Source organism: Branchiostoma lanceolatum, chromosome 6 (assembly GCF_035083965.1).
Source record: "Branchiostoma lanceolatum isolate klBraLanc5 chromosome 6, klBraLanc5.hap2, whole genome shotgun sequence".
Taxonomy (NCBI): domain Eukaryota; kingdom Metazoa; phylum Chordata; class Leptocardii; order Amphioxiformes; family Branchiostomatidae; genus Branchiostoma; species Branchiostoma lanceolatum.
This window is the reverse complement of record NC_089727.1, coordinates 22540337-22568276: the sequence shown is the minus strand read 5'-3', so window position 1 is coordinate 22568276 and position 27940 is coordinate 22540337. Positions and strand designations below refer to the sequence as shown.

The following is a 27940-nucleotide window of genomic DNA, read 5'->3' as shown; positions in this document are numbered from 1 at the left end:
TACGTGTACACTGTCTGTCTGTCTCTGTCTCTCTCTCTCTCACACACACACACACACACACACACACACACACACACACACACACACACACACACACACACACACACACACACACACACACACACACACACACACAGAAATCTAACCTTTCACCTATTCTCGCTAGGTTTGTCCAAGGACATCCATTCACCACCCAACATCCAGCTAAGAGTCAAACTGTAATTAGTGCACAAGACAGAACTGTACTCACAAAGAGCCTTTTATTTGATAAGAGAACCAGCCTTACTCACACAAATACCAAAGTCAGAACGTAAATATTGCACCGATCTAGATTTGTTCTTTATAGTAATCTGTGTGCTGTTTTGATATCAATATGATGTCGCATCGAAGATTATAGAAATACTGCAAATAAATTGCAAATGAAAACACTGAACCCTGACTGCTACATACAAATAATTTCACCAAATCTTATATTTGATACATGCAAACATCCTTTTGAATTCCTTAATTTTGACGTAATCTTCCACCTTTCTTCTTAAAAACGTTAAGAACATATGATTTAGCTGCAAAAAATTAACAACACAGATAACCCTTTCCCCAGGTAGTACGTCACTTCGACAATTCCATACGAGTTTACCATAATTAATTGTAACTTACACCAGACAAGCGCGCTAATTATACAAAACTTGCAAAACATTTAACTGCTTGTAACAAAACTTGATAAAAAGTGTGAAAGTTAGATACCTTGTTACATGTTGTGCGGTGAAACAGTGGAAGCCATAACAGTAGACACGGCAGCAAATAACAAATAAAATGTAGACTATCAATATTTAGACTCTAAGTGGAAGGAAGGAAGGAAGGCAGGAAAGAAGGTAGGAAGGAAGAAAGAAAGAAAGAAAGAAAGAAAAAAGGAAAGAAAGAAAGAAAGAATGAAAGAAAGAAAGATAAAACAACTTCGTCATCGTTTCTCTCTGGGAGCATCAGCCCATCTCATGCCCAGAGCTCTAGCCGAAGCTGCTGCCGATCCAATCTTGTTCCCAGTTGCGGTGCCGCTCCAATAACTGTTCTCGGATCTCGAACTCGGGGCTCCTCTTGGAGATTCCTGCAAGAAAGAAAAAAATTGTTAACGGAGGATAGAAATCTATTAGTCTGTGTAAAACAGACCCTCACTGTACAGGGTTGTATCGCCCCTCCACGCAGAGATTGTGGCTGTTCACTTCTAAACCACGAGACTGATAGAATAGTCAAAGTACCAATAGGAGCCCAGGATTCTTTATCACTATGAAAACCAGTCCGATAGAAGCTCAGGCATGTCTCTTATCATGGAAAACGGTACCAGTAATAACAGCACCCAACACCATGGCAATAGCAAACGCAGTTCAAATCTCACATTATTCATTCATTCATTCATTCATTTCTTTCTTTCTTGTACTTTATTCCTCCCTTGGGAGAGCATTTACAAAGGGGATGCCATGACACTTAACATGTGTTACATAGTCATCCTGTTTTATAAAATAGATTATATTCTTATATTGTTGTCATTTCGTTCTCATATTTACAATCTCTCGGAGGGCAGGTGCATGAACCTACCAGTGGTATCCCATGCCTCACACGTCTAGTCTACTGATGACCATTGGGACATTAAAAAAATCATTCGATCAGATCTATAACGTTAATATCATATCTATGAAAAACTGTCTTTTCCCGTCTCTATTTCTGTGCATTGTACAAATAATTCTCAGAGTTCTTTAAAGTTCTTTAGTGTTTCACTTTCAAAGTTCATTGTCTCTTTATGTATCATTCCCTACAACTCCTTGTGAATCCACACAGCTCAGTTCTCCACAGCTCGCGTGTTTAACTCGCAGTCTAGCTTCTGCCGAGGCTGTGTTGTAGCCTTTGTTGGGGGTAGTTAAAGTCCAGCTCTTTTAAGCTCTTTCCTCTTCTCCCGTATGTACTTACATACTATGTATGTACTCAGCTCCCGTGTGCTCTATTCTCCTTCCCTCGTGCTGCAGTTTTGCCTCTCTTTCCAGGTGGCGTGTTTTAATGCCATGGCTGCCAGAGGGCGGAGTAATCTGGCCGTTGTTGTGATGAAGGCGTTCCACACAGCTGGTTCTATAACTTCTTCCACTATCTCGGCACCCAGCATGACCTCTGTGAATCTCTCGTCTGGTTGCTCGTGCACTTTCACCATGACTCTTACTCCCAGAATGTTTGCTATTTCTTCTGCCAGGGTTTGTCGTAAGTGGTTAAAAGTGGAACATCTGGTGACTAGATGACCGACCAGGTCTTCTGTAGGGTCGTGGCAGGTTGGACATGTTTTTACGGTGTGTCTGGTTGGGATGGTACTGAGGAGTATGAGGTTCTTAAGGTCTCTCTGGTACTCTGGCTGTTGTCTTGCTAGTGTCCATAACTTGTGGGGTTTGTTGTTTGTCTGTTGGACTCTGTAGAACCTGTGGCAGTTGGTTTCGAACACTGTGCCTGCCCTCCACCTCTCACTCTCTTATGTCTGTATTGTCGTCTTCACTAAATGCTTCCATGCATTTACTGTAGGGAAGTCTGTTGTCAACCAGTATTCTTCCAGCCACTCCACCAGGCCATATTCCTTAGCAACTTCAAAACACATTCGTTCATTCATTCATTCATTCATCCATTCACTCATCCATCCATTCATTCATTCCTTTCTCTCTTTTTACATTCTTTTTTCCGTTCTTCTTTCATCTTTTATTTCTTTCTGTATTATACCTTCCTTTTCCGATTGTTCGTCTGTTCGTTATACTTTTCGTTTATTGAATACATTGTAGTATCTTACCAGCTGGCATTTCCACCACTGAGAATGGCGTGATGTAGTCCCGGGTGTCGTCTGGACAGGAGGCCTTGGTCCACTCGAACACGAGATTCTGCACCACTCCTTCCACGGCTTCCACGTCTTCAGCGTTGATAATCACCTCCGTTATGTTCTTGTTGAACACCAGGACAACCTGGGGAGGAAAATACACAAGTTTACACACGCACGCACGCATGCACACACACTAACGCACACGCACACACACACACACACACACACACACACACACACACACACACACACACACACACACACACGCACACACACGCACACACGCACGCACGCACACACACACACACACACACACACACACACACACACACACACACACACACACACACACACACACACAAACACACATACAAACACACACACACGCCCAGCATGGAAAACAATAGGTACTGGGTCATACACTTCAATGTTACTTGTCACCTACATGGCTTCCCCCTGAGGTAATGATGCATCAAAGAATTGCGTTTTACATGCAGAGTACTCGATTCAGTGCTAATTACTATAGGGCTAGCGGCTGCAGTGATAATGCAAGTTTCCTAGACTTACCACTTCGGTGACTAGCCGTGGTGAATACAGGTTCCTACACAAGTTGTCAAAATCTACATCAAAGGTCTGGCTCTTGGCACACTGAAATACTATTGGCACACCTCTTACACACACACACACAAAGGTCTGGCTCTTGGCACACTGAAATACTATTGGCACACCTCTTACACACACACACACACACACACACACACGCGCGCGCGCGCGCGCGCGCGCACACACACACACACATACACACACACACACACACACACACACACACACACACAGACAGACTAAGACAGATAGACACGAACACACCAAAAGCAATACTTTTCATGGAGGTAAAACAAACGCCAATGACCTTGAGCGGTGCCCTGAGGGACTGCATCTCTGCCGCATCCTCGACGTAGAACTCGACCCTTCCTGACGCATGCGCAGCGTAGATGATATGCAGGATTTCCATGACCGGAGACGGGTTGTTCGCCATGGAGTAGATCTGTTCCTTCACACTCTTGGTGGGGTCTGGGCGGTACAGTTCCTCAATAGATGGTGCTGGAACATGATAGACAAAGGTACGGTCAAACGTTCAAATGAACATAGAGATAAGTATTGCTCTTGTTAGCTTACTCAAAAATGGACTATCATCTGTTCTTTCGCGGAACGGTTCCTCTTGACTAGACGGAGCTGTGAACATTACACATTAAAGATACGTGCCTGTTGTTATCTTGGCCTACACAAACGGACTGCACCTTTTTTGTAAGTCAGTAGATGATCTTTCAGCACCAAGGACATCGCCAGGCTAAGTTTCTAAGGTAACCCTTAAACGACAGTAGCAAAAGAGGGAGAAAGAGAGAGAGAGATAGACAGACAGGCCAAAAACAATGCCTCTGTTTTTCATTTAGGTAACAACAGCTGATCTGAAAGGGAGAACAGTGGTGCCTTGACAATTCAGTGGTCCCAGCATGCGACACAAAACAAATAATAAACAGACAACAAACAAAGAAGTGAACGACAGGGGAAAACAGCTGTGCCTTGACGATGCAGTGGTCCCGGTACGCGACACAAAACAAATAAATAAACCGACAAAACAAACAAACAAACAAACAAACAAACAGACAAGCAAACAACAACTGACCGACAAGGGAGAACAGTGGTGCCTTGACAATGCAGTGGTCCCGGCACGCCTGCGGCTTGAGGTCCTGGTTGTCACGTGCCCAGAAGTTGGTGACGTCAGGCTCCTCGTTGAGGAACTGGAAGTTGACCCAGTGCAGGAAGTTGTTACATTGCTCCGTCTTCTCTTCCCAGATTGGACCTGTGCGATCAAAGTTCATCGTTGTTCACTGCTTCAAAAAAAGACGTCAAACCCAAATTGTCTAGATATAGCCAACACTATTTTGAGTAGTCTCTTGCTACTACAACGTCAATCACTGTCAATATTCTACTGGTCAAAATCGTTTTCTTTTTATTGAAAAATAGAGTATGTTGGCAATAGAAAGGACTGCGAACCAATTGTTTAGTAGCGAGAAGTTAACTTGTGTGTGGTAAACAATTTGAAATCCTTTGGTTTCTATGAGAATATTTTTCTACATTTTCAGAATTGTTTTCGAGGGGATCGTATTACTAAAAGAAATGCCTTCGCCACTCGTTGACAAAAATGGTACCGCCCTGAGTTAGCTGCTAAACAGTTGAGAGCTGAGCTGAGAGAAGAGCTGTAATAATTCCTTCCTATGTTCGCCACGCGGTTCCATGGTGTAATGGTTCCACCGCACTCAGGACTCTGAATCCTGCGATCCGAGTTCATATCTCGGTGGAACCTATCTGGTAATTTTTATTTATCTGTCTTTTTTTGTCAAAACCAAAATCTTCAGAAAAAATCTCGGAGTTACAGCTGCAGTTGTTTCATCATTTCGCGCCAGCGCGGTTCCATGGTGTAATGGTTAGCACTCAGGACCCTGATTCAGTCCTGTGGTCCGAGTTCAGGCCTGTAGCAGGTTCCCTTCTCTTTATTTTCTATTTAAAAACGCAATAAGAAATCATAAAAGGTTCCTAGCAATTGTGCTAATCATTACGTCATGGAACCGTTCTTACAAAAGCTGATGAAATCACAGTTACAGCAAGATTTGAGTTGGTATTCTGATTTTGAAAAATAAATAGATAGATTTGAACAGGTTCCGAGACCTGCACTCGGATCGCTGGATTCAAAGCCTAGAGTGCTAACCATTACACCATGGAATCGGGACGAGGGTGACAACGAATCTACTCTTGCACCAAGATTTTTTGAGGATTCTAATTTTGACAAAATAATGTAGGAAGTTAAAATCCGAGGTTCCTCGGAGACTTGGAACGCTGAATTAAAAACCATTGCACCATTGCAAGAGTGATAACCATTACACCATGGAACCGTACTGTGAGAAAAGTCACGAGGCAGATGTCGCTTTCGTGTATTCTATGATACAAAAAAAAGTGGAGGATAAGATCATCGAATATTTTTGTTACCCCCCTTTTTTAGCGTCCGATAGATTCTGTTCAAAATCCCTCCACAAGCTTTCTTTTTATTCAGTACTTTAGTTCACTTCAAAACAAGGCTCATTTTGAGGTTAGATTGGTTGTGTTGACAGATGTCTTTTGTCTTTAAAAGTTTTAGATAAGTAATTCCCACCTCGGAAGCATTCACGAGTAAGCTTGATCCATAAAGATATATAAAAAATGCCCTATTAAAACGCAAAGAAAGACGTTACAAACCAACCGGAGCCGAACCTCTGCTTGGAGAGTACTTTATACTAACCTTCTAGGCAGGTTCCGCAGGCGCCGAAGCACCCATCCAGCGCCGCCTTGACGTCGGCTTCCGGCCGGAACAGGTGTTTACGCTTCACCTCGCCCCAGATATGGGCAATCTGTGGTTAAGAAAAACACAAGTCATCGTAAAAGACAATGGAAATCCGTCAATCCCTGCCTCTATATTTCCAACAACAACAAAAAACTGCTGCAGTTCCAAAGAAAGCCGCTTTGGGGCCCAAGAGCTATCGACCACTCAAAAATCACGACCAGTCCAGAAAACGAGATATCAAAACCGGAAGTTCTGCTGCAGTACTGTAGAAAGCCGCAAGGGGGCCAAGACCTACTTTAAATCCTTTGGAGGTATATTTGATCAGCATAATACCCGGTCTTGGCCAGTTGCTTAAGTTAAGCCATTGGCAGCAATTCTTCCTAGTTACAAAGCTATAGTTGCAGTCATATCCGTTGATGAACAACTTAGATAACAAGAATTTGAAAGAAAAGAATATGGTACATGTTCTACCGAGACTTGAACTCGGATCAAGGGTTTCATGGAACCACGCTGGCCTCAGCGGTAGGATTACTGCACCTATTCTCAGCTGTTTACTTAAGCCCCCTCTCACTGAGCTGCGGCACTGCGGCGGTAGCGTGCGAATGGCTGCCGCCGCAGTGCCGTGCACAAACCTCGGAACACCGTCCTAGTGACGTCCCAGTGCCGGTCCACTACCGCCAGCGTGCCGGTTGAAATGGCGATTTTTTTTTAAATTAAAAAAAAGCGCAAGTGGCAAAGTAGCGGGAGCTCGCCGCGCGCTTGCCGGGAGCTCACCGCGCGCGCTATTGTGCAAAAAGTGATATGTCAGTTTCAAGGTTATACGTATATTCTATAACATGTTACTTTTGTTGCACCAAGCGTCATAAGTGAAAATCCTTTTATCATTTGAAAACAAATTTTGATGCACTTTTGTAATTTTGCATTGTATTTTGATCCATTGACAGCACTGCAATTTCTGATTAATTGAAATCACTACCATCAAACTACAATCGGTCCATCTCCCTAGCTATTGATCTGTTTAAATGTTTGGTTAAACCTATTTTACTACATTGCAGTGAGGTTGAGGATTGTAGCTGTAGATGTTCTGATATTTTCATTTGGATATAGCTTAATCCCACTGAAAATAAGATCTCTGCATTGTACATGTATTCCAGTACGGAAGTTGATAGACTAATCAGACCCCTCGTCTACATGTACTCGCCCTGCTCGGCAATTCCAGAAATACAGTGATAAACTGAACTTGATATACCAGTCAGACACTGTATCGCAAATTTTACTCAATGTTTCCCCTTAAGGGGTGAATTAGGGGAATTCCCATTGACCGTTAACAGTCAAACACATGTAATGAAAATATTGAAGATAGATTTCATTTTGTGATGGCCTGCCCCACTTCTGGTAAAGAGAGAGATGCGCTGTTACAAAGTATTACTTCTAAGACAAACTTCACCCTATCTGGTACACAGAACGATATGTTCAGTATTGTTGATTTACTGCCATACATTGTAACATGTGCGATTGTCGAGCAACAAAGCTTATTCAATAACTTGCTCATCTGAGCTGAGCTTCAAACGTAAATGCGCCGCACGTCAGTGAGAGTGCAAATGAAAAGTTCTCGACGGTGCAGCCATGAGCTGCCGCGGCAGTGCCGCCGTAGTGTCGGAACCCAGTGAGAGGGGGGCTTTAGGGCGTGCCATTTTTGTCGACGCCTCAGGGGCGGAGGCATTTTTGTTTATATTACGTATACCATTGCTTTGATCTTTGACATTCTGGCCTGTGTAGGTCCTAGAAACAATTAAGTCTGACAGACTACTGGGAGTGGGGCCTTAGAGATTGTAAATTGCTGACCTAAACGTCTCTGTGCGGCTTGATCAATATATAGGCTGGGTGTTATTATACAGATAGCTGTTGTTGTAGTTAAATAGCCCACTCCTGCAGTGATTCCACATCGCCGTGTGACCCAGAAATGATGAAATAGAGATGGGCGCACGCCGCTGATATAATTACCGTCTCGTAAACGGTCGTCGCCTTTTGAAACGGTCGTCGCCTTTTTACGTGTATTAGCACGCTCTGTCCCTTTTTTTGATGATTTTTTTCCAATTTATCACGAAACTGTCGCACATGTGTAATTGGTCTGTTCTTTTACATAAGTTGTTTGATAAAAGTCATGAAAGTGGCGACCGCAGTACTACCAAATGCACCTTGAAGGACGTTTATTTCTTGGTGAAGGTTCAGGAGCGAACCTAATATTGTATATTAGTCTCGCTATGTGCTAACCTCCGTTTCCCTGTGTGGCGTGGTCTCATTGCAGAACTCGGTGTCGGACCGCGGGATGCATTCGTCTTCGGCACCCTCGGTTTGCCTGCGGCGGCGGCGCCGCTTCACGGCCTCGGAGTGCTTGTGCTGGAACTCCGCGGACTGGCGTGCGGGCGGGTCAGAGAACAGGCAGGCGCGCTCAAGGCTGTCAGGCTCGATTATACGCCCCTCTGGGAGAAAGGAATTCCAGAATGAATGAATGGAATAACAATCAAGAATGAATGCATGAATGAGTGTGAGTGAGTGTGTGTGTGTGTGTGTGTGCGCGCGTGCGTGCGTGCGTGCGTGTGTGTGTGTGTGTGTGTGTGTGTGTGTGTAATGAATGAATTGATTATTTATTGTTGCATCATATCATAACAGTTACGGTTATTAGTCCATGGACAATGATATCCTTAAGAAGTGGTAAAGCGGTACCGGTTATCCTCAAATGAGGCGAAGCATGGTGCTTTTTCAAGTATACGTAGCTAGCAGTAGTGGAATACGGATTTGCTGCATCTCGTGTTTTCAGCCAATCACACAGGGACACTGCGCGTAAAAGAACCCAACGAGAAGAGTAGCAGAGATTTGACACCTGCAATAAATTGGTCTCTCTATTTGCATACAACTTTTAATCGTTTGTGTCCTAACGTCACTGTCATTTATACAATACCGCAACAACCAAACGTTCTCATGCGCGCCCCCTAGCTCACCGATAGCGTACTCCAGCAGCATGGCCATCTCGTCCTCCCAGTCGCGTACGGTGACGTTGACCGGAAGTACGTCAGGCTCTGCCACCCAGAACTCTGCGTCTTCCCGGATGTCGACAAACGTGGAGTTCTTGTAGAGGCCCACACCTGGTGGGAAACAATGAAACACGCGGTCAGTCATTAGGGGATATCGTGTGCATAAGATTGTCGAGCAGGAAAAACATGATTTTGTGTGTGTGTGTGTGTGTGTGTGTGTGTGTGTGTGTGTGTGTGTGTGTGTGTGTGTATGTGTGTGCGTGTGTGTGTGACAATTAAGTCCTTCCCCTACCAATGCCTTTCTTCACCCCTGAGAAGAGGGGTCCACACTTGATCACGGCGAACCTCGCGAGACGTACGGGCGAGAACTTTTCGGGGTCATCGACCTGGTCGCCATAGTAACCGACGCGCATGGCCCAGCCGAGGGTGTGTCGGTCGTACCGAGGGTCGGACATGTTGAAGTAGTCGTCCTGGTTCTCAGGCGTCAGGTAGCCCTCCAGGACAGCGATGTGCCTGTGCATTTCTGCAATACCATAATGTGACATAAGTACGTAGTACCATTGTTTATCGGGATGTCCCTGTTGCTCAACTGGCAGCTGCCTCATAGTAAAGTTCCTGGTTCTGATTAGTTGCTGACTGAAAGACCCTGGTTCCCTGAATCCTTCCCGTCCCGTGTTCGAGGTGGTGCCTCGATCACGTTGAATAGGAAGGGCTATCAACCCATCTCTGTAAAAATATACCTTGCTACTGAAACACCAAGGAAACTTGCTGCTCAATGTGACATTAGGCGAACGAAAGAACGAACTATTATCAACTACTATTTAGAAAAAGAAGACGTCATCTTTTGTAGTGTTGGTCTCTGTCTTTCATACCTATAGGACCCCTATAGCTTAGTCAGCATAACATGAACAGCTATGGCTATAGTTGTTGGGACGCTTAGTTCATGGGTTTGTCTTGGTAGTATGAAAGTCTGGGTCGATTTTTACCTCCTAGCGGTATTGTAAACTTCCGGATTTCATCATTATCTTCCGTTCTGTGCATGTAATTGTAGTTCCGTTCTGTAATTGCCAGCACTAAAATTTGAATTCCCCAAAATTTTCGACTGTACGACACCAGTCTTTGTCAAGGACTGAGCAATTCAAGCTGAGATGACGTCACGTTATGCAGATAAGACACGTAACTCGGTGAGCAGTGGATCATAAGTTGCAGAATTAGAAAGACTGTAGGGCTCCCCGTCTAATTCCTTGACAAAGACTGGTGTTTTACAGTCGAAAATTTGGTCTAATTTTTGTGTTGGAAATTACAGTTAAAACTTGTTTCAGAATGACTTCTACCAACACAGATGAACTTTCAAGCTATGCTATGGACTTGTTGTGTTCTGTTGTGGGCCAGTTTAGTGACGTGCGCAAAGTCTTGTTCCCTACCTCCCAACTTGTTCCACTTGTTCTCCCGTAACTCTAGCGCCTCGTAACACTCCACCAGCTCGGGACTGAGGCGGAAGTACCGGGCAGCAGGGTCCTTAAAGTCCCCGATAGTCACGTTGCCGCCCACCTCCACATGCTCCTGCAGTTAATTACATGAATAAGTTAGTCAGAATAACTATAAAACGGTACAATACCTCCACATACCCCTGCAGTTATTGGGTTTATTTATCTATTTATTTATTAAGCTCCTCCGTTTACAAAAATGGAGGGGAAGATAAATAGGTGATCTCTCACCTCTGCTAGTTGTCTCCCCCTTAACAAACAAGATACAACATACAAGAAATAAGAAAAAAACACAGAAATTAACAGTACCATTTACAGTGCAAAAATAAGCACATAAATTATAACATATGTACAGAATAATAAAACAATATACTGACAGTAACAATATACAATGATGACAGTTAGATACATGAATAACTATCAACCGGTACAATAGCTCATTGGTAGACAGCTAACTTTGTATCCGGGAGGTATCAGGCCTTGGTCATATCAAGGACTTTAAATTGGTACATACTGTATTCTCTGCTTAGCACTCAGCACTAATGGATAGAATATGCGGGTAACTAGTTGAACACACACCACTACCAGAGGAATAGCCCCTTGCTGTAGTGCTTGCACAAATGTGTACGTGTGGACCAAGGGCTATAGAAATGAAGATGGCACCACCCCTATACATCCGATCAAGACGCTATCAATTTAAGTACTAGTAACTAACTGAAGTATTGACAAACGCTCAACGCTCGTGGTATAGCTGTGTGTCGTACAGTAACGGAAAAGGCTGTCTTAGTTTTGTCAATTGAACTCAATGGCTTGAAAATTTACGACAGTAAAATTGCACGCGTACGCGGCCTATGGCTAATGTGACCACGCTGGAACGGAGAGCAGTTCAGATATATTAGTATGTTGCTCTGATAGAAATGGAAGACGATAAGTATGTGACCATGCTAGAGACAGGCCAAAAAGCAATTACTCAAACAACTGGATATGATTTTGGAAACGGTCAGACGTTTCAAGTAGCATCCACTACATTTCGTCAGTGACTGTGAGCAAGATCAGTTGAACAGCAGGTTTATAACCACGAACTATGAATTGATTCATAGTTCGTGGTTATAAACCTGCTGTTCAACTGATCTTGCTCACAGTCACAAATCATATCCAGTTGTTTGAGTAATTGCTTTTTGGCGTATCTTATTACCTGGATGTCTAATCTTCATCGACACATGCTAGAGACATTTAGAAAGAGACGTAGAGATAGCTACTAGTATGTAGATATCGATATATAGATATAGAGAAAGGGAAAGAGAGCGCCACAAAACGTTGTCATTAAAACACTGCATTCTCCTTACCCGGTGGTCGCTATCGAACAGTGGCATCGGCATGGTGTCGTTGTTGGAGTACTGCTCGGGCTCCAGGGTGTAGTTCCCTTCTAACTCGGCAGGTGGCGTCACTTCGATCAGGGTTGCCTCCGGAAAGTCAATAAAAGTCGGACTGAAGCCCTCCTGTTTCCTCTCTGCGATGAAGATGTGGTCCCCTGGATTTTTTTTGGAAAGTAAAGCAGTAAGACTGAGGTAAAACAGGCATCCTCAAAGTGAAGCATGGTGCTTTCTCAAGCAGATAACGTTAGTAGTAGACTCACTTCCCAACTGGTCGCGTTTTCAGCACACCGGGTCAGTACTGCTCTACTCGATACGTGTGTTAGTTTTTTCTTTCTTTTTTTTACGTGCAGAGGTTTTACACCTGACGTTAACGCGTTAATGCCTGGAACACCCGACGCGCACATATACGGAACACCGGCTTTATGTCCCCATCCGAAAGGACGACTGCAACCCAAAATAGTCGTCCCGAGCGGGGCTTGAACCCTCATCCTCTGTCTACATCTGGACCCAAGCTTTTCTTGTAAGGCTTGCTACCGAGAAGTGAACGGTACAAATTAAATGCATCGAAAGCAACAGTAGTTCCTAATTTAAGATTTTTAGCTCACCTTTGTGTTCTACGAAGGTCCCTACGCTGTAGATTTTTAGATCACCTTTGTGTTCTATGAAAGCCCCTACGCTGTAAATACTTAGCTCACCTTTTGTGTTCTGCGAAGGACCACGCGCTGTAGCTTTTTAGCTCACTTTGTCCCCTACGCTGTAGATTTTTAGCTCACCTTTGTGCTCTACGAAGCCGGCCTCTACGCAGATACAGAAGGCCGCCAGCCGTGGGAGTTTGGACGCGTCTCCGTCGGACAGGGTCAGCGTCGCCGCCCGCCCCTCGTAGTGCAGGGAGCCCGCCGTGTGGTCTCCTGAAGTAGCGCCCTCGTGCGGTTCGTCCCAGGCCTCCAGGACTTTCAGTTTCACTGTGAATGGAGAACAGTTTGGCAATGTCATCACAGTGCTGAAGCACTCTGATGAATTTAAACTTCCAAAACTTATGTATAAATCAACGCGATTAGGATGTTGGTCATCAAACTACTTTGGGCCTGACCAATGGAAGGGCTTCTAGATTGCGTGATTCAGTCAGGCTAGTTTCAATGCAATATGCACCAAACGTCTATTAAGGTAATTAACCATACAGGTAATAAAATGCACAATACAAGAATTACTCAAGCAATACTTTTCCACTAAAAAATCTTTCCAGTTGCTCGAGTAATTTCTGTATCTTGTGTTTTATTACCTGGATGTCTAACGTTCTAACTGGACCGACGTTTCGTGCATGTTGCATTGAAACACACTGAATGAGAGTATCTATTTGTATGGAAATTCTTGAAGTTTATTCTTATTACCAATTCATAAGTACTGACCTCCCGCGAACTCGTCCTGAACCATCCTCTGTACCTTCTCGAGTACGAACAGCATCCCCTTAGTCATCACACGGTCAGCACACCTGTAGGACAAGATAGTACAGAACGTCAGATAACATGCTACTCATTGTGTACGTTGGTTGCTAAATTAGTGTCCTTATTACCAAAAAAACTAAATCATTCAATTCGTTTATCTACAAGAACGTTGACAATTCCTTTTAGACTGCATGCACAAACAAAGTGAAACCGTTCAAGTAGCAGAATTCGAAGCAGAAGAATTATCGGGTACGCACACCTGTACTTTGCCTTAGAGCCGTGAGCATCATCAGCATATGCAACCAGCACCACTGACAGTGCGACACCAATGTAAGGGTATTTCCTCACACCCTCTACATTTTATTTTATAGCTTAGATAACTAGTCTTTTCCCCGATGGTCAGATGTTTGACGTTGACATTCAAGACTGTCAATTTTCCATTCCCACTGTCTTTACCTGTCATCCAGAGTGGACCCTAGAATCTTAGTGGAACAGTCCACACAGCGTCCCCTAGCGGCCGAGCCGCACCACGCACCCGACCGCTCCTCGTTCTCGAAGACGATGTTGTTGGCCGGATACTGGACAAGCCTTGAAGAAACCAGAATAACAAAGTGTCACTTGTTTATTCATTATCATATTGTTTGTATCACATACCCTGTAAACCGCCCCATGGCGTAACACACCAGGTCTGTACTGAACAGTACAAAAGCTGCATATCCGGACAGATTTATTTGATCCACTTACACCGGGAAGGACCCCTACTCTTTTCGATAAGTGTGGTGGGTTCTTTTACTTGCTCGAGCTGTGGCTCCCGTCAAGCACTGGACCTCCATTTAACGTCCTATCCGAGGGATGTCCCTAACCAAAGTACTCATTTTTATCTGAGTGAAGTGAGGAAATTCGTACAAAGTGCCTTTACCAAGGGCACAATGTCCACGGGACAAGCAAAAGTCAAGGGACCCAGGATTTTAACCCAGGACCTCTGATTCCTGGGCCAAACGCATTGTCATTGCGCCACCGCAACGCCACTAAGTTCCTGAATTCCATTTCATTGTCTTTTGATTATTTTGGACGACTTTTCAATTCGGCCGATAGTTCCGTTCCAATTTTCTTCAATAGACAAGCCACGGGCAGTTGGTTATCCCTTGGGTCTGTACAATGAACTTTGTTGATAAGCATTTTAGTCCGAGAATTCCGTGCCTATGTTGCACATCACACTTTACACACCGTGGTTTCCGTAAGAACCCTTACCTTTTGAAGTCCTCCACCTTGTCCCGTGTGACCGGGTAGTCGATGACCCCCACGGCGTCCTCCGGGGCGCTGACGCCGGCAGGGTAGGTCTCTCCGCTCGCCAGGGTCTCGGCGTCCGCTGGGCACTCCGGGATGGAGATAGGCTCTGGAGTTTAACAATTAAACTATATATCTTATTGAGAATTCAATTTCAGTTAGCCTCTAATTCTTGTAGTAACCTAACAATGTATAGATGTATCTGTAAATCATTCTTTTGTTGTGACCTGTATTTACCACCACCCTACTCCAGCACGGCTGAATGCGCTCGGCAAACCCTCCCGGCTTCAGCCCTGCTTTTCTACCCCTGATACTGGCTCCTGGCGACGTTACTGGCAGGTACTAATGAATAATTAATGAGCTAGCCTTATTTGGCATAAACAGCCGCTACTTTCCATACCGTAAGTTTCGTCTATCTGTCCCCACGCCCAGGTTTCGAAGGTCGCGGTGTCCATAGCGGCCCCTGACTCCGCCCGGAAGTGCGGGCCGGTCTCGTCCGCTCCCTGCAGCTGTACCAGCAGCTTGTCCCCGTGCAGGACCAGCCCGATGTCCCCCTGCACCTCCTGGATAGCAAAGGAAGACGGTTAGTCAATCTAAGGGTGTCCATACCAAACTAGTGGGAACCAGTCCCAGGCAGTCCTCCTACATGTACAAGTGCGCCGCCCCCAGGGGTATGAATGGTTGAAAAAATGGCTGGATCGATGTTGGAGGGAAAAAGAAGACCAACTATTCATGCAGCCCAATGTATCTCTGGACCCGTGAAAAGTACAAAAAAAAGGCAAAGTCCCTTTCGTGCCCGGCGGCACATAGGCAGACGGTTCCTCATTGTTTTCGTAGCAAAATGTCTTAAAACCAGGAAAAACGGTCATTAGCCGTGGTTCATCTCACTGGTTGAAGGAACCGGCCTTATGTCACCGTATACAAGATTATCAACTAAAGGCACTAGGCACTAGCTCTTAAAGTCCGAAAGGTACCCCCTCTAACGGTTTACGTTTTTTAAAACGGCTAACGTTAGATACTCCCTCCCCAAACACGGCAGTTAAAAGACACGGTACATGGTGGTACATAGGGATTCGCCCATCTCCGTTCCAATAGCCCTTGTGCCACACAAGTTTGTGCAATCACTACAGCAGGGTCCACTGGTACTCCACGACTACCATATTCTTTCCCGAATGCTGAGTGCTAAGCAGAGAAATCAGTCATGTACACGTTTGTTTGTTTTTAACTTTTGGGGATGACTCGGATGATGCCCCCAAACGGCAGTGTACACTGTACCTGGAAGATGGGTACGCAGATCTCTATGACGATGGCCGCCAGTTCCTGGATGGTCGTGGTGGCGTCGTCCCCGAGTATGATCACCGCCGCCGCCCCGGACTGTAGGTACACGTCAGAGGGACTGTCTGTCGCCGTACGGTATCCTTCCGCGATCTCCAACTGCGGAGGGATATTTGGTATCGACCATGTATCAGAAATTCGGGAAATATCTGTCTCAAGATCATTAACATAAATGGGTTATTTGTTCTTCGTCTGTGTATATGAAAGGTCGTCCGGTGTCGGGTATGTCTACAAGGCATGTCTTGGAGTTATTAACCTAGAATTGATGTGTTCAAAAATGTGTATCCTCCCAGAACTACGGTAGAGTGGAAATCGTTCCCACTAAGTTCAGAAAAGGCATCCTCCTCACTGGATAGCTTTTCATAATGCTTGCGGTAATTGATCTAACAGGTCGCTCAGTGTAAAGACCCAATTGTGGAAGTGCTTTTGAGTGAAAACTTGGGAGGAAAAGTCAAGAAAATATCTGCCAGTGAGCAACTTTCACCACGAAAGTTCATCTGTGTTGGTAGAAATCACTCTGCAGCAGGACAGTAAAAACAAGCACAAGACACATTTTCTACCGTGTCTTTGTCAAGGGATATATTTTCCTTAACAAATGCTGCTGTTGTACAGTCGAAAGCGTTGGTAAGTCCATCTTTTTTCTTTCGTTGGAAATTAGTTAAAACCTGCTTGACTGTACAAGCTTAATCCATACCATAAGACAGCACAGAAGAACTATATCAAAGAAAGATCCCCAACATACCGTGTCGTCGTCCCTGCGAAGAACGTTGTAAGTCTTTTGGAGACACTGCATGAAGGCGGGATGCGCGCGGAGGTACCGGCTGGTCGGAGACTTGAAGTCCTCCACGAAAAAGTTCAGAGACAGCCTGGTTTCTTCAAATCCCTGGGTACACAGGAATTAAGAGATATATTCTATAGTGACAGTTGTCGCACCCATATTGTAGGTTCTTGCCGAAGGCTGGTTGCAACAACGACACTGTCACAAACGTGGGGCACTTTTTCTTGTTTACGTTGCTTTTGGACAGAGACAACGACAATGTTAACTCAAGTTGATAACTTATTTCAATAGTGCCACATGAAACGAACTATGAGCTTGATTAGGGATAACGGTAGCCTTTTTGAGGCTGTAGGGGCTGTGGGACCTAAGCAATAAGTATCCTGACTATTGTGGACACTTAATATGATGACATGGCATGATATGATATGATATGATATGAAGAATTGTATTACCTGTGAGTCGTACACCTGACTCCCGGTGTTCTTGGGATCTTGCAGCTGATTGGCTAGGGCGCCAAGGCTGGACAGGTCTGTGATTGGTTCAAGCGTCTCACCACTGGGAAATTCCACTGCTGGGGACGGGGGTGGGTAAAGAGGAGATTAGAAAAAAGTGAGGCATCCTTCACAATAGTAACCAGAATTCCTTTCTTTGCTGGACGATTGGTTTCTGAACGGGATGTCCAAAAGTTGGAACGAATATTTCCTAACTTTTTTTCTGGATTTGGAAACGTCTTGTTTGTTGCACGCAAAACTTTCGTAATCATTCCCCGAACGTCTGCATGTTGAGAGTTATTACGTACACGTTGATGAATTATGGCGTTTAAGCGACGATTAAATCCACGCAGTTTACTTTTAGGGTGCGGACATTTTGGCGACTTTGTAATCACAGCTAGCACTAACTGGGCAATTAAGACTAAGAGAACAATGTCACTATTACAGCGTTCAAACAGTTACTGTGGATTCTAGGTCCAAAGTGTAACGATAAGAAGTAATGGACGTCGAATGATTTGTGAGTACAATAACGGTTAAGATAAACTATTTCTGAACGCATAAGAAACACTACAACAACATTTACTTTCTACCGATAATAGGGTATGTTGCCGTGGCGTATCCTTGTGAGTTAATAAATTTTGATATTAGATAAAGGTTTTTATTGCACATATTTTGCCTATAGGCTTAGTACGGCCACTGACTTATTTTTGATAATGGCTAAGCATGATTTGTAAGAGGAGATAGGTGGTGTCGTGGAAGGTATTTCTAAGTTATAAAAGTCATTTATGAGTGTAACCACGGTTAAGATTAACCATTTATGAACACACAGACAAAGGAACCTCCTTTACTTCCTGCAGGTAAATTAATGGATTTGTTGACGTTTCTTTGTGAGTTGTTAGATTCTAAATTAGATAAAGATCTTAATTGTGCATACTTTTCTGTGGGCTTACGGTACAGATTTCAAAACACTTTTAAGGCAGTAGTACTGCAGTAACACAATTTGCCAGCATGTTCATTCGATTTCTTATGAATGAATATTTTATTGAACTTCAATAAAAAAACATTGCAGCCACAGACTGAACTTCGTTATTTCTGACAATCTACAATGTACGCTTTTTAAGTGACTTTAATGACGTGCGCGTTGTCTGTAGATTGTCAGAAATAACGAAAGTGATAGATATATATACTCGGCACAAAAAGTTTGGAAACTTAAATTTAGTCGATCATATCTCCGTTATTTCTTCATCAAATTCAATTAATTATATATCATTAAAAAGCTTGTGTGATTTTCTTTCCGATGATAGCAAACTTATTATGGTTGTAAATTAATGAATGAATCAAGACCTTTATTGCACACACATACCCGCTGGGTTCAGTACAGGTCACAACAGAAAATATCACAGTTTGCAAATACATATACATATATACAATGATAAGTTAGCATAAGTCTAATGATTACGTTAAATTGGCTTCTTTTCGCTTCTTAGTAATAGTGTAGATATAGTACAGGTGTGTTTAATAGTCAAGGGTTTATCTAAAGCCATTAGAAATATAATTTTTTCCGCGTTGCCAAGATGTATGAAATCGGGAAATCTACATTGTATTGGTTATAGAGCGCAGCTCTCTCTTCGTTGTATAAACTACATTCTACTAAAAATGTTGCTCATCATCGATCATATTTAGATTACAATGTCTACACATTCGTTGTTCCAGGGGAGTGCGGTTATGGCGTTCGGTTTCAATATGAAGTTTGTGACAGCTGATCAGGAGTTTTGTGACTGCGGTTCTATGACGTATATTTTCGAGACTTACATACTTTTCTTCATTATACGCGAACTTGAACAATCTGTAGGATCTCAGTTTGTTTCTAGCGGATCCGTCTCGTTATCATTGTGTATTTCTTTTAGGAAAGTTTGAAAGAGAATGTTTTTCAAGCGTTGGTTGATGGAATTAATGATTTGGGACGTATCTGTGTTTTGTGATAAAGAACAATGCCAGATATAGCCAAAACCGCACTCCCCTAAGGACTTCCGAACTCCTGACGCCCAACATTTGGCTCCAGTTTTGTCTAGGTCTATCTGACAAGCAAGAGCACCTAACTGAAAACTGTCAGTAGGCACTTTCAGGCCAAGTCATAAAAGGTGTTTGATGGCGTTTAGGGAGGCCTCCACTTGAATTGGAAACCTCCCTAGTCCCGCCCTTGCCACGAGGCTGCACGCCGATCTTGGTACGTGCAGGGCTTGTTTACATAATTTTAGGTGAATGGATTCGATAGGGCAGGAATTGGAGCTTTTAACTGAACCCTAGATCTCCGACCCGTAAAGAATTACGGGCTTAACACAAGTGTCAAAGAGTTTGTTTCTAACAGACAAAGGTGCGTCGGCTTTGTCTAGCGGTTGATTCATGCTAAATAAAGCTTTTAGTCCCTTACTGTAAAGATGTTTGTTGTTCGCCTTGAAAGTGCCCGCGGAGTTGACAACAATGCCTAAATTACAATAAGATGTAACTATTTCAACCGGATTATTATTATACATGAAAGACAATACTTTCGGTAGACGCCCCCTTAGAGAAAACAATACTTTTTGTTTTCTTAGGGTTCACATTGAGTTTCCAGGTATGCCAGTTGCTTTCTAGTCTATCTAAGGAAGACTGCAGCCCTTGCTTGGACTAAAAAATCACTTAGTCGTCTGCATATAGTAGACTTACTTACTGTACATGGAAGGGGATTACAGGCATCAATGTCAAATACAGAGGTAATATCACTTAAAAATAAGTTAAACTAGAGTTCCACGAACACATTATCTTCGCCAAATAATCAAGGCTTATTAAGGAGAGTGATTAATATTTACATGCTTATCACCCCCAGCAAATTTGATCATACACCATACCGTTTGAAAGTTACGATTTGGGGAGAATGAGGCCAGTCTAGATAGGGATAAAAAATCATTTGGTGGTACAGGACTAGTATATGTGTATAGTGTGCTGATATATGTTATAACTGGTCATCAAAAATATTGAAAGTTATGATTAGATAGTACAGTCAACATATATGAATAAAATAAATCTTTACTCCATATCATACACATTTTGCAAGACATACATGTGACTTGTTCATACGGTGCTAGGTAATACCTAGCAGTGGTGCAGTTTTGGTGCAGTGTACCCTCTTAGCAGAGGAGTGCTGGTTTTTGACATGTTTTTAGGTGCTTTTGTCAGGCTTTCTATTTTGTCCCCTTTCCGTTATGTCTCCAACCATGTGTTGGACACAAATGGCTAACTGAACACGTTAAAAACCAACCGGACCCACACATCTGCTTGGAGTGTAGTGAGACTGTCCCAACTGTTTATTTATGTGCCCAATTCGTTTATTTATACTTCTAGGCAAGGCCCTCTGTTGACCTGTTAGCGGCAAAACACTGTCACACGGCCCATTGTGAAATGTACTTGGATTTACAAACTATCCTTACTAATTATGCAGATTAGCTCCTGTTTTCTATAATTATACATCGATTGTGTAAAGCACCATCTGAGCTCTCTACATACCAAACTTCACGACGATCTGTCGACCCCTTCTAAAGTTATTCATGTCCAAAGGTCAAAACAAAAACACCCACTGCAGTTCTAAACAAGCCGCTAGGGGGCCCAAACTTACAGAACTTACTTCTTGTGGCGTGAACTATCTACCATACAAATATCATGACCATAGCACTTTCAGAAAATATGCCACTAAATTTTGAAGCTCCGCTGCAGTACCTTAGGTACTTGCTAGAAGGCCCATTATCGAACTTGACCTTCCTTTCCGTAAACCCTACCCATCCACTCATTATCATACAGATCCATCAACAGCTTCTTGAGTTATGTTGTCCACAAGAATTACACATCCACACAAAGCCCGCTGCAGTACCGACGGAAAATGCCAGGAGAACCATTTTTGAACTTGATCTCTGTTTCCACAACATCTACACACCTGCGAAAAATCATGAAGATCCATCAACGTTTCCGTCACTTTTTTCGCGTACATACAAACGCACACAAATTAAAAGTCTGCTGCAGTACTGTTGAAAAACGCAAGGTAAACCATTTTTGAACTTGACCTTCCTTTGCACAACCACTACACACCTACCAAAAATCATAAAGATTCATCAAAGGTTTCTTGAGTTATGCTCTTGACATACATACAGACCCATCAAACAGCTGGCTCAACCGAAAACATAATCTACCCCGAGTACTATAGTACTCGGCGAAGATAACAAGGTCGGATTTAAATTACAGCCCTGTCGGACACCACGATTTGTAACAAATGGCTCTGTTAGACCTTGACTGTATTTGACGCGATTAGTAGTTTTTTAATACATATCTTTGATGGTTTGTAGGAAATTTCCCCCTATACATGACTTATTTTATTTGAAAAGGAGAGCGTTTCTCCAGACCGAGTCGAACGCTTTACTGAAATCTGAGTTTTTTGGAAACTTTATTTTGGTTGATTATATTTCCGTCGTTTCTTGGTCAATTTCAATGCATTATATATTGTTGGAAAGCCTGTGTAATATCATTTCCTACGATACCCAACTCATTATTATTGCAATCTCGTGGAGCGAGCACCAGGCCTACTTACGCGAGTGGGTTGTAGAAAAAAAGTGCCCAAATTTCCATGCTAGTGTCAAACACTCAGCGCAGCGCCAAACCCATTTGTGGTGGTGTTGTCCACATCGTGAATGGAACAGTGTGTGGAGGAATGTTATGTTCACAGCTACAGATAAGTGTAGATTTGTTTAGACTGTGGATGGGTAAATTAAAGTGTGGGCAACGAGGAGAACCCTACGCTGACTGTTACACAGATAGACTGACATAGAGACACCTTTCTCAATCCAGTCACATTTCCTAGATCCTTACCTCTGCAAGATCTGCAAGATGATAGTGCACGTCCATGCAGAATGAGAGCCATTTCAGACCACCTCCAGGATGCAGGAATACAGAGGACAGAATGGCCCTCCTGCAGCCCAGATCTCAACACAATTGAACACAGTCTCAGACTTTGTGATCTCTGGTCAGCTTGGGCGGGCTTTGCATGCAAGAATGATCAACAGAACAACACTGGTCGACCTGCGACGACTCCTTGTGGCAGAATAGCTATGGGCCGCGTAACAAAACTGGTGACAAGCATGAGGAGGATGTGCCGGGCTGTGGTGACAGCACATGGCTTGCGTACTCAGTATTAGGCCACCTTCATCATAACTGGGGCTCCTTTACGCATTTTTGTTTGTTTGAATGAAGACTATCCTTGGCTTTCATATTAATGTGTTTTGTTGATTTAATTTTCATATTAGGTTGCACCAAGTAATTTTTATGGATGACGCGCGCGCATTGATTTTGGTCTGTTCCCAGAAAAAAAACACAAGAAATTCCGCTTCCTGTAACTATGACCAAAGAGTTACAACAATGACGCAAATCGTAAGATTAATGTAAAATTCGTCACGCGAAATGCATAATTCCACAGGCCTAAGGCTATTGGCAGGACGATCCTGTCAGCAGTAAAAAAATGTGCACTGCTGACAGGACGACCCCCCTCCCACTGGATCCTAATGCCAATTGTTCAATAAATCTCATGACTTTATCAGACAGGTGTGATTGTGCTCTATTATTACGAGTCATTTCTAGTTTACTGCTGTACATATATTCGGTACATAGAGGTATGATAGCAGGCAGACACGCTTTTCTCAAGAAATTAAGAATGTCCAATTGTTCGGAATTTGCCCGCCAATATTACATGATGCATTCTTCATCTTAAGTTGTAATGTTATATTTCCAAGATTTACCTTTCATAACACAGTATTACCCTTTTTAGAACTTGGTTTTCATAAGAGTAGTAAACTTAGAACTTAGTTGTTAAATGCAAAACAGATGATAAAGTACCATGTCATTAGCCTCCAATATGGCTCCATAGCAGGCTCTCTATATAGCTAGGCCTTTTTGAATTTTTTTTTTGGCTTATGATACCCTTTTGCCGCCGGAGTTAAATTCTATCGGGCCAAATGATTACAGGCTGGCTGCACAAATGACCCCGTGCAAAAAAGGAGTCATCAGCAAAAGTGTATTATAAGCCCAAAATATCAAAAAAGACCCAGAGTGCCTGCTATGGAGGCTACACTCATACCACAAATGCAGGCATATTTCATGAGTTGTCTGAATTACTGATCCTGTCGTAGCCATGTGTACAATAAAGTGGAATTAAAATCAAATTCTATGGCACCCATCTCCAGCCTTCATGGCTGCCGCCATGTTCCTCACTGAGTCCTTTTGCGCGGGCAATCTTTTTGCGAGCTCTGATTGGCTGAAACATTTTCCTGTCATAGGCAAACATTCTTGCACTGCTGACAGGAAAAATCCTGTCAGCAGCGGAAAAATCTGCACTGCTGTCAGGATGATCCTGTCAGCAGTAGAAATTTTGCACTGCAGACAGGATGATCCTGTCAGCAGTAGAAATGTTTGCACTGCAGACAGGATGATCCTGACAGCAGTGCAGATTTTTCCGCTGCTGACAGGATCATCCTGTCTCAATCATTCGCAGGCATCAGTGTCTGATGCATGGCGGCTGCAGACATGCATAGGGCTCGCCAGGCTGGTCTGCTCTCGGCATAGGCCCTCCAGTCGGTTCTGTCATCCTATCTGCAGTGCAAAAATGTCTGCTGCTGACAGGATCATCCTGACAGTAGCCACAACCATTCCGCAGGGCATGTGGGTTCGGTCGCTAAATATGTGAGCATAAACGTGAAAAAAGGGCGACAACGTTGTTGTTGATTGGTACGCTCTCGATGTCGGTCAGGGAGAGCTGACATTCGCGCAACTGTACGAGAGACTTGTAGCGGCGAGTGAGTTTCGGCCGTACAATTTTAAACAAGTCTTGTCAAGATCAGCTACAGTGCATTTCTTCTGCAATGACGAGAAGATCGGGAGAGGCATTGAAGTTTACTCCGGCCTGTAGGTGGGGCAGGCAACCAAGCAGTTCGGATGTTTCATCCGCATGGAGGTCGACAAGACAGCTGCCACAACTGAAGCTCCTAGGCCCAAGTGGGAAGGGGGAGTGTAAGATGAATGCATTCATGTATTCTGCATGGATAATGATCATTTATTCGTTTCTGGTTATTTATACTTGTTGGGGAAATATATGTTTTTTATTTATTTTTATCATTTTTGGTCCATATTTGGCTCTTGAATAATTGCTATTATTCATTAGGATGTTAGTTGTTACACTGTGTTCTCTCATTCAATTCGTGTCCTAAGATGTGTCGTCGACTATTATATTTCAAATCTAGGCATCTTGTTTTTTTCGGCCCTTCTTGTTTTTTTTTCGCGCTCTCGCATTAGATTTAGGGTCTGCAAAGGACGTCATCCATAAAAATTACTTGGTGCAGCCTTACCCTCGTACAAAAGCCACGTGCTACCAGCATAAGAAAAAAATACTGAATTGAGCGTTTGACATTAGTAGGGTAATCTGGGCACTTCTTTTATGTGATCTGCTCGCATAAGCAGGCCTGGTGCTCGTTGCATTACTTTACAACCATAATAAGTTTGGTATCATGGGAAAGAAAATTACGCTTTGTAATGATATATAAATCATTGAAATTAATCAAGAAAGAACGGAGATATGATCGACCAAAGTTAAGTTTCCAAACTTTTTGTGCTGAGTGTATCTTGACACCTCAAAATTTGCATACTGACACATTATCAAAATTTTGGCGCTCAACTTTATATATGGTTAAAATAAGACCAGCGAGGTTTTTATGTTGAAGTAATAAATGGATGACAAGTGATTTGAGAGTGTAATCAAGGTTGTCATTAAATGCTATCAAATTAAAGTTCATTGACGTTTGTTTCCTGAAGAAAAGGGGTTTGCTGTTGCACTTTTACTTTACGAGTAAGACATTTATTGTACATATTTGTCCGCACAAGTCTGCAAGGTAGTATATTAAGTACGGTAATCTAATCCGGTATGTGGATTTGTGACGCATTTCGATTCGCTTCAGCTCACCTTTTAATCTACGATAATTGTTGTGACTGATGTAAAACAAATTAAAAGAAAGCTCCAAACATTCACTGAAAGCCAAGTTCTCGACTATTTCAAACCTAGCTAACGCCGTGCGTACAAAAACATTTTCATATGCATTAATGTAGGATGTGAACTATATAAACCACCTAACCCTGCAGTAAGCTACAGTAACCATACGTTGTATTAATGGAAGGGGAATTTTGCCTGAAGCTGGTATGACGTCAGTCCTGGCCTTTCTATTTCCAAGAAGGCTTGTCTTAGTGCTCGTCTCTAAAAGTGGGCTACGTGAGGTTAGACATTTCACGCTATGTGCTTGCCTCGGCACATGTGTCTTTTTGGTTGCCACAATAGGATACACTTTATGGCCACTGTAAAGTTATGACTCCATGTATTTTTCCTCTAGTTTTGTCTTATTTAGGTCAGGTATTTGTTTAAAGGCCAGTAACCGCTACTATATAATTCTTGACGAAGATTAAAAAAAAACAAGTTTTTCTACCACGTCATCGCCGTCTTTGTCTTTTGTTCTGATTGAATGATTTGCCAGATTCAATCCAACACACAGTTTTGCCCTATGTAAAGCTTTTTCAGCCGTCTCTTTTGGTAACGAGACTGAAAACTGAAGCCTGGATATGATTCATAACTCATGTACACAATCTAAGGACCTTACGACAAGTCGTCACTACCTCTGACATTTGTGTTTGTCTAAAAGAACTCCGACAACCAAAAAGTCAGGGATATAGTGAGCTGGTAACCAAAGGCACTAGAAGAAGTTTGATCTACCAACTGATCCTTTGAGGGAAAAACAGCAACTGACGGAATCTTAAAGATGAAGATAACATATTCTATGGACCTTATAAAGAATCATTGCCACCTCTTGCGTTAGTGTTCGGTCCACAAAGCTACAACAACAAAATACGCTGTATATATGATGCGTAATTGGGAACCGAGGGACCAAAATAAGTCTGATTTGAATGCGTAGACTTCATACCATGCTTCCCAATGTGATGACTGGTTTAATCAGAGTTGTATCTAGCAAAGTGCGGAGTAAATACAATGGTATAGATTGCATGAAGAGAATAAAAGAGACCCCAGTCTTGTCTTGTCTGCGAACTGCCTCCGTCTACGGTATTTATGACCTGACGCCAACGGATTTCAATCCAGGAAGGCAAATATATGCCTGGTTAAGTTATAACCTAGTAGTCACAAAGGCAGTGGCTTTGTACAGTCAACTGTAGATCGTATTTCGCAACCAAAGTGAAACCCGTCGACTTTCTTATCAAAACACAAAAAGTCTACATTTTCTTGACCCGTCACGGTCGCCCAAAACAGTGCTCCGTGTAAGTAAAGTTTGTCGGTTGAAACGGTGAAATAGAGCTACTAATATCATTGTATAATCTGCGAACGTATACAACAATGATCAGTGTTTGATCGTATAAATGTCGCTGGGCTGTAGAAGGCTGGTGTAGACCACGCTAGAACGACAAGGAAACTGTCCCCACAAAGACGGAATTCTGCCGAATTTTACTTCCGTGTTTGCTCTGTGTGTATACAATCACATCCCGCAGTTTGAAGACTGGGTACGAAAACATTCTGGCATTTTGGGTCACAGTTTTCTTCTTCTAGTGCCTCTCTTAAAGAAAAGACCAGATTCATAAAGCATAGCCTAAGGGGGAAATCTACAAGGACCACAAATAGTCGTACAACTCACCTGCGTGTGCCGTCTCGAGTAGAACGAACGCTGCCCAGACTTTCGGCAACAACATCTTGTTGTCTTCCCCTAAAAAACGCCTTTTCAAAGACCTATGCGTTTTACGGTGACTCCTCGACGTTGTACGGTTAAAATTCCAAACCTCAACCCAAAAATTTTCCCGGTTTGCCGGAGCAAACTAGCGAGAGTCGTCCTGAGGCACCTCGCACTGGTTTGTCTTTTACGTGTACCTGGCCGTCTGACCTGTTTGGCGACCTATTAAACCGGTCACGTGACACCTACGTGCTTACCAGCACTTTGCTGCAGTTCCTCACAAAGTCGATAGGTATGTGGTGGCGCTTCTGCACATGCATGACACCTGTTTAGTGAGCGGTATCAGAATCACGGTATCCTAGCAACGGTGGTGAAATGAGCCATGCTAATCGCAGTGTTAAAACGATTCAGTTGAAATTGGTTCTTCAAGGTCTCCTGCCCAGATATAAATGAGTACCGAGCTTTGGTTGGGGAAGTTCTCTCCGATGGGATATAAAGCCCGGGGCCCTGTGTTTGAGGAGAGCCACACATCGAGCACGTTAAATATCTCTCTACATTTATCAAAAAGTGTCGGGCCTGTTAAAAAACAGCGAGGTACAAACAGACCACTTCTTTAATTTCTAACTCAGAAAAAAATCATGAAGATTTGTCATCAAAATCTCTTTACTATACCGGTCATGTGATACAACTGTATCAAACTCTTTTC

General features: G+C 43.1%; 1 protein-coding gene across 3 annotated transcripts; it reads right to left on the bottom strand.

Annotated features, from left to right (window-relative positions):
- Positions 1-241: 241 nt before the first annotated feature.
- LOC136437056 (uncharacterized) lies at positions 242-27450 on the bottom strand. Of its 3 annotated transcripts, none has more exons than XM_066431500.1 (19): positions 27202-27450; positions 17408-17526; positions 16920-17060; positions 16118-16276; positions 15243-15405; positions 14807-14951; positions 14012-14143; positions 13520-13602; positions 12887-13075; positions 12084-12268; positions 10675-10813; positions 9543-9773; positions 9218-9361; positions 8490-8698; positions 6174-6282; positions 4524-4700; positions 3750-3940; positions 2813-2981; positions 242-1102 (listed from the first exon to the last, which is right to left on the bottom strand). In XM_066431500.1, the coding sequence occupies exons 1-19, from the start codon at positions 27254-27256 to the stop codon at positions 1005-1007; spliced, it is 2838 nt and encodes a 945-aa protein (XP_066287597.1). In that variant the 5' UTR covers positions 27257-27450; the 3' UTR covers positions 242-1004. The 3 variants fall into 3 exon arrangements, with proteins under 3 accessions (XP_066287597.1, XP_066287598.1, XP_066287599.1); XM_066431501.1 differs by having other exon boundaries at positions 17408-17523; XM_066431502.1 differs by lacking the exon at positions 9543-9773.
- Between the last annotated feature and the right edge of the window lie 490 nt (positions 27451-27940).

Excerpts from the sequence above, each read along its gene's own strand:
- LOC136437056 (XM_066431500.1), bottom strand. The coding sequence starts at position 27,256 with ATGTTGTTGCCGAAAGTCTGGGCAGCGTTCGTTCTACTCGAGACGGCA. Across the intron at positions 8,699-9,217 it reads GCTGCTGGAGTACGCTATCG|AGGGGCGTATAATCGAGCCT; the intron begins GTGAGCTAGGGG and ends CCTTTCTCCCAG. Across the intron at positions 1,103-2,812 it reads AGTGGTGGAAATGCCAGCTG|GAATCTCCAAGAGGAGCCCC; the intron begins GTAAGATACTAC and ends TCTTTCTTGCAG.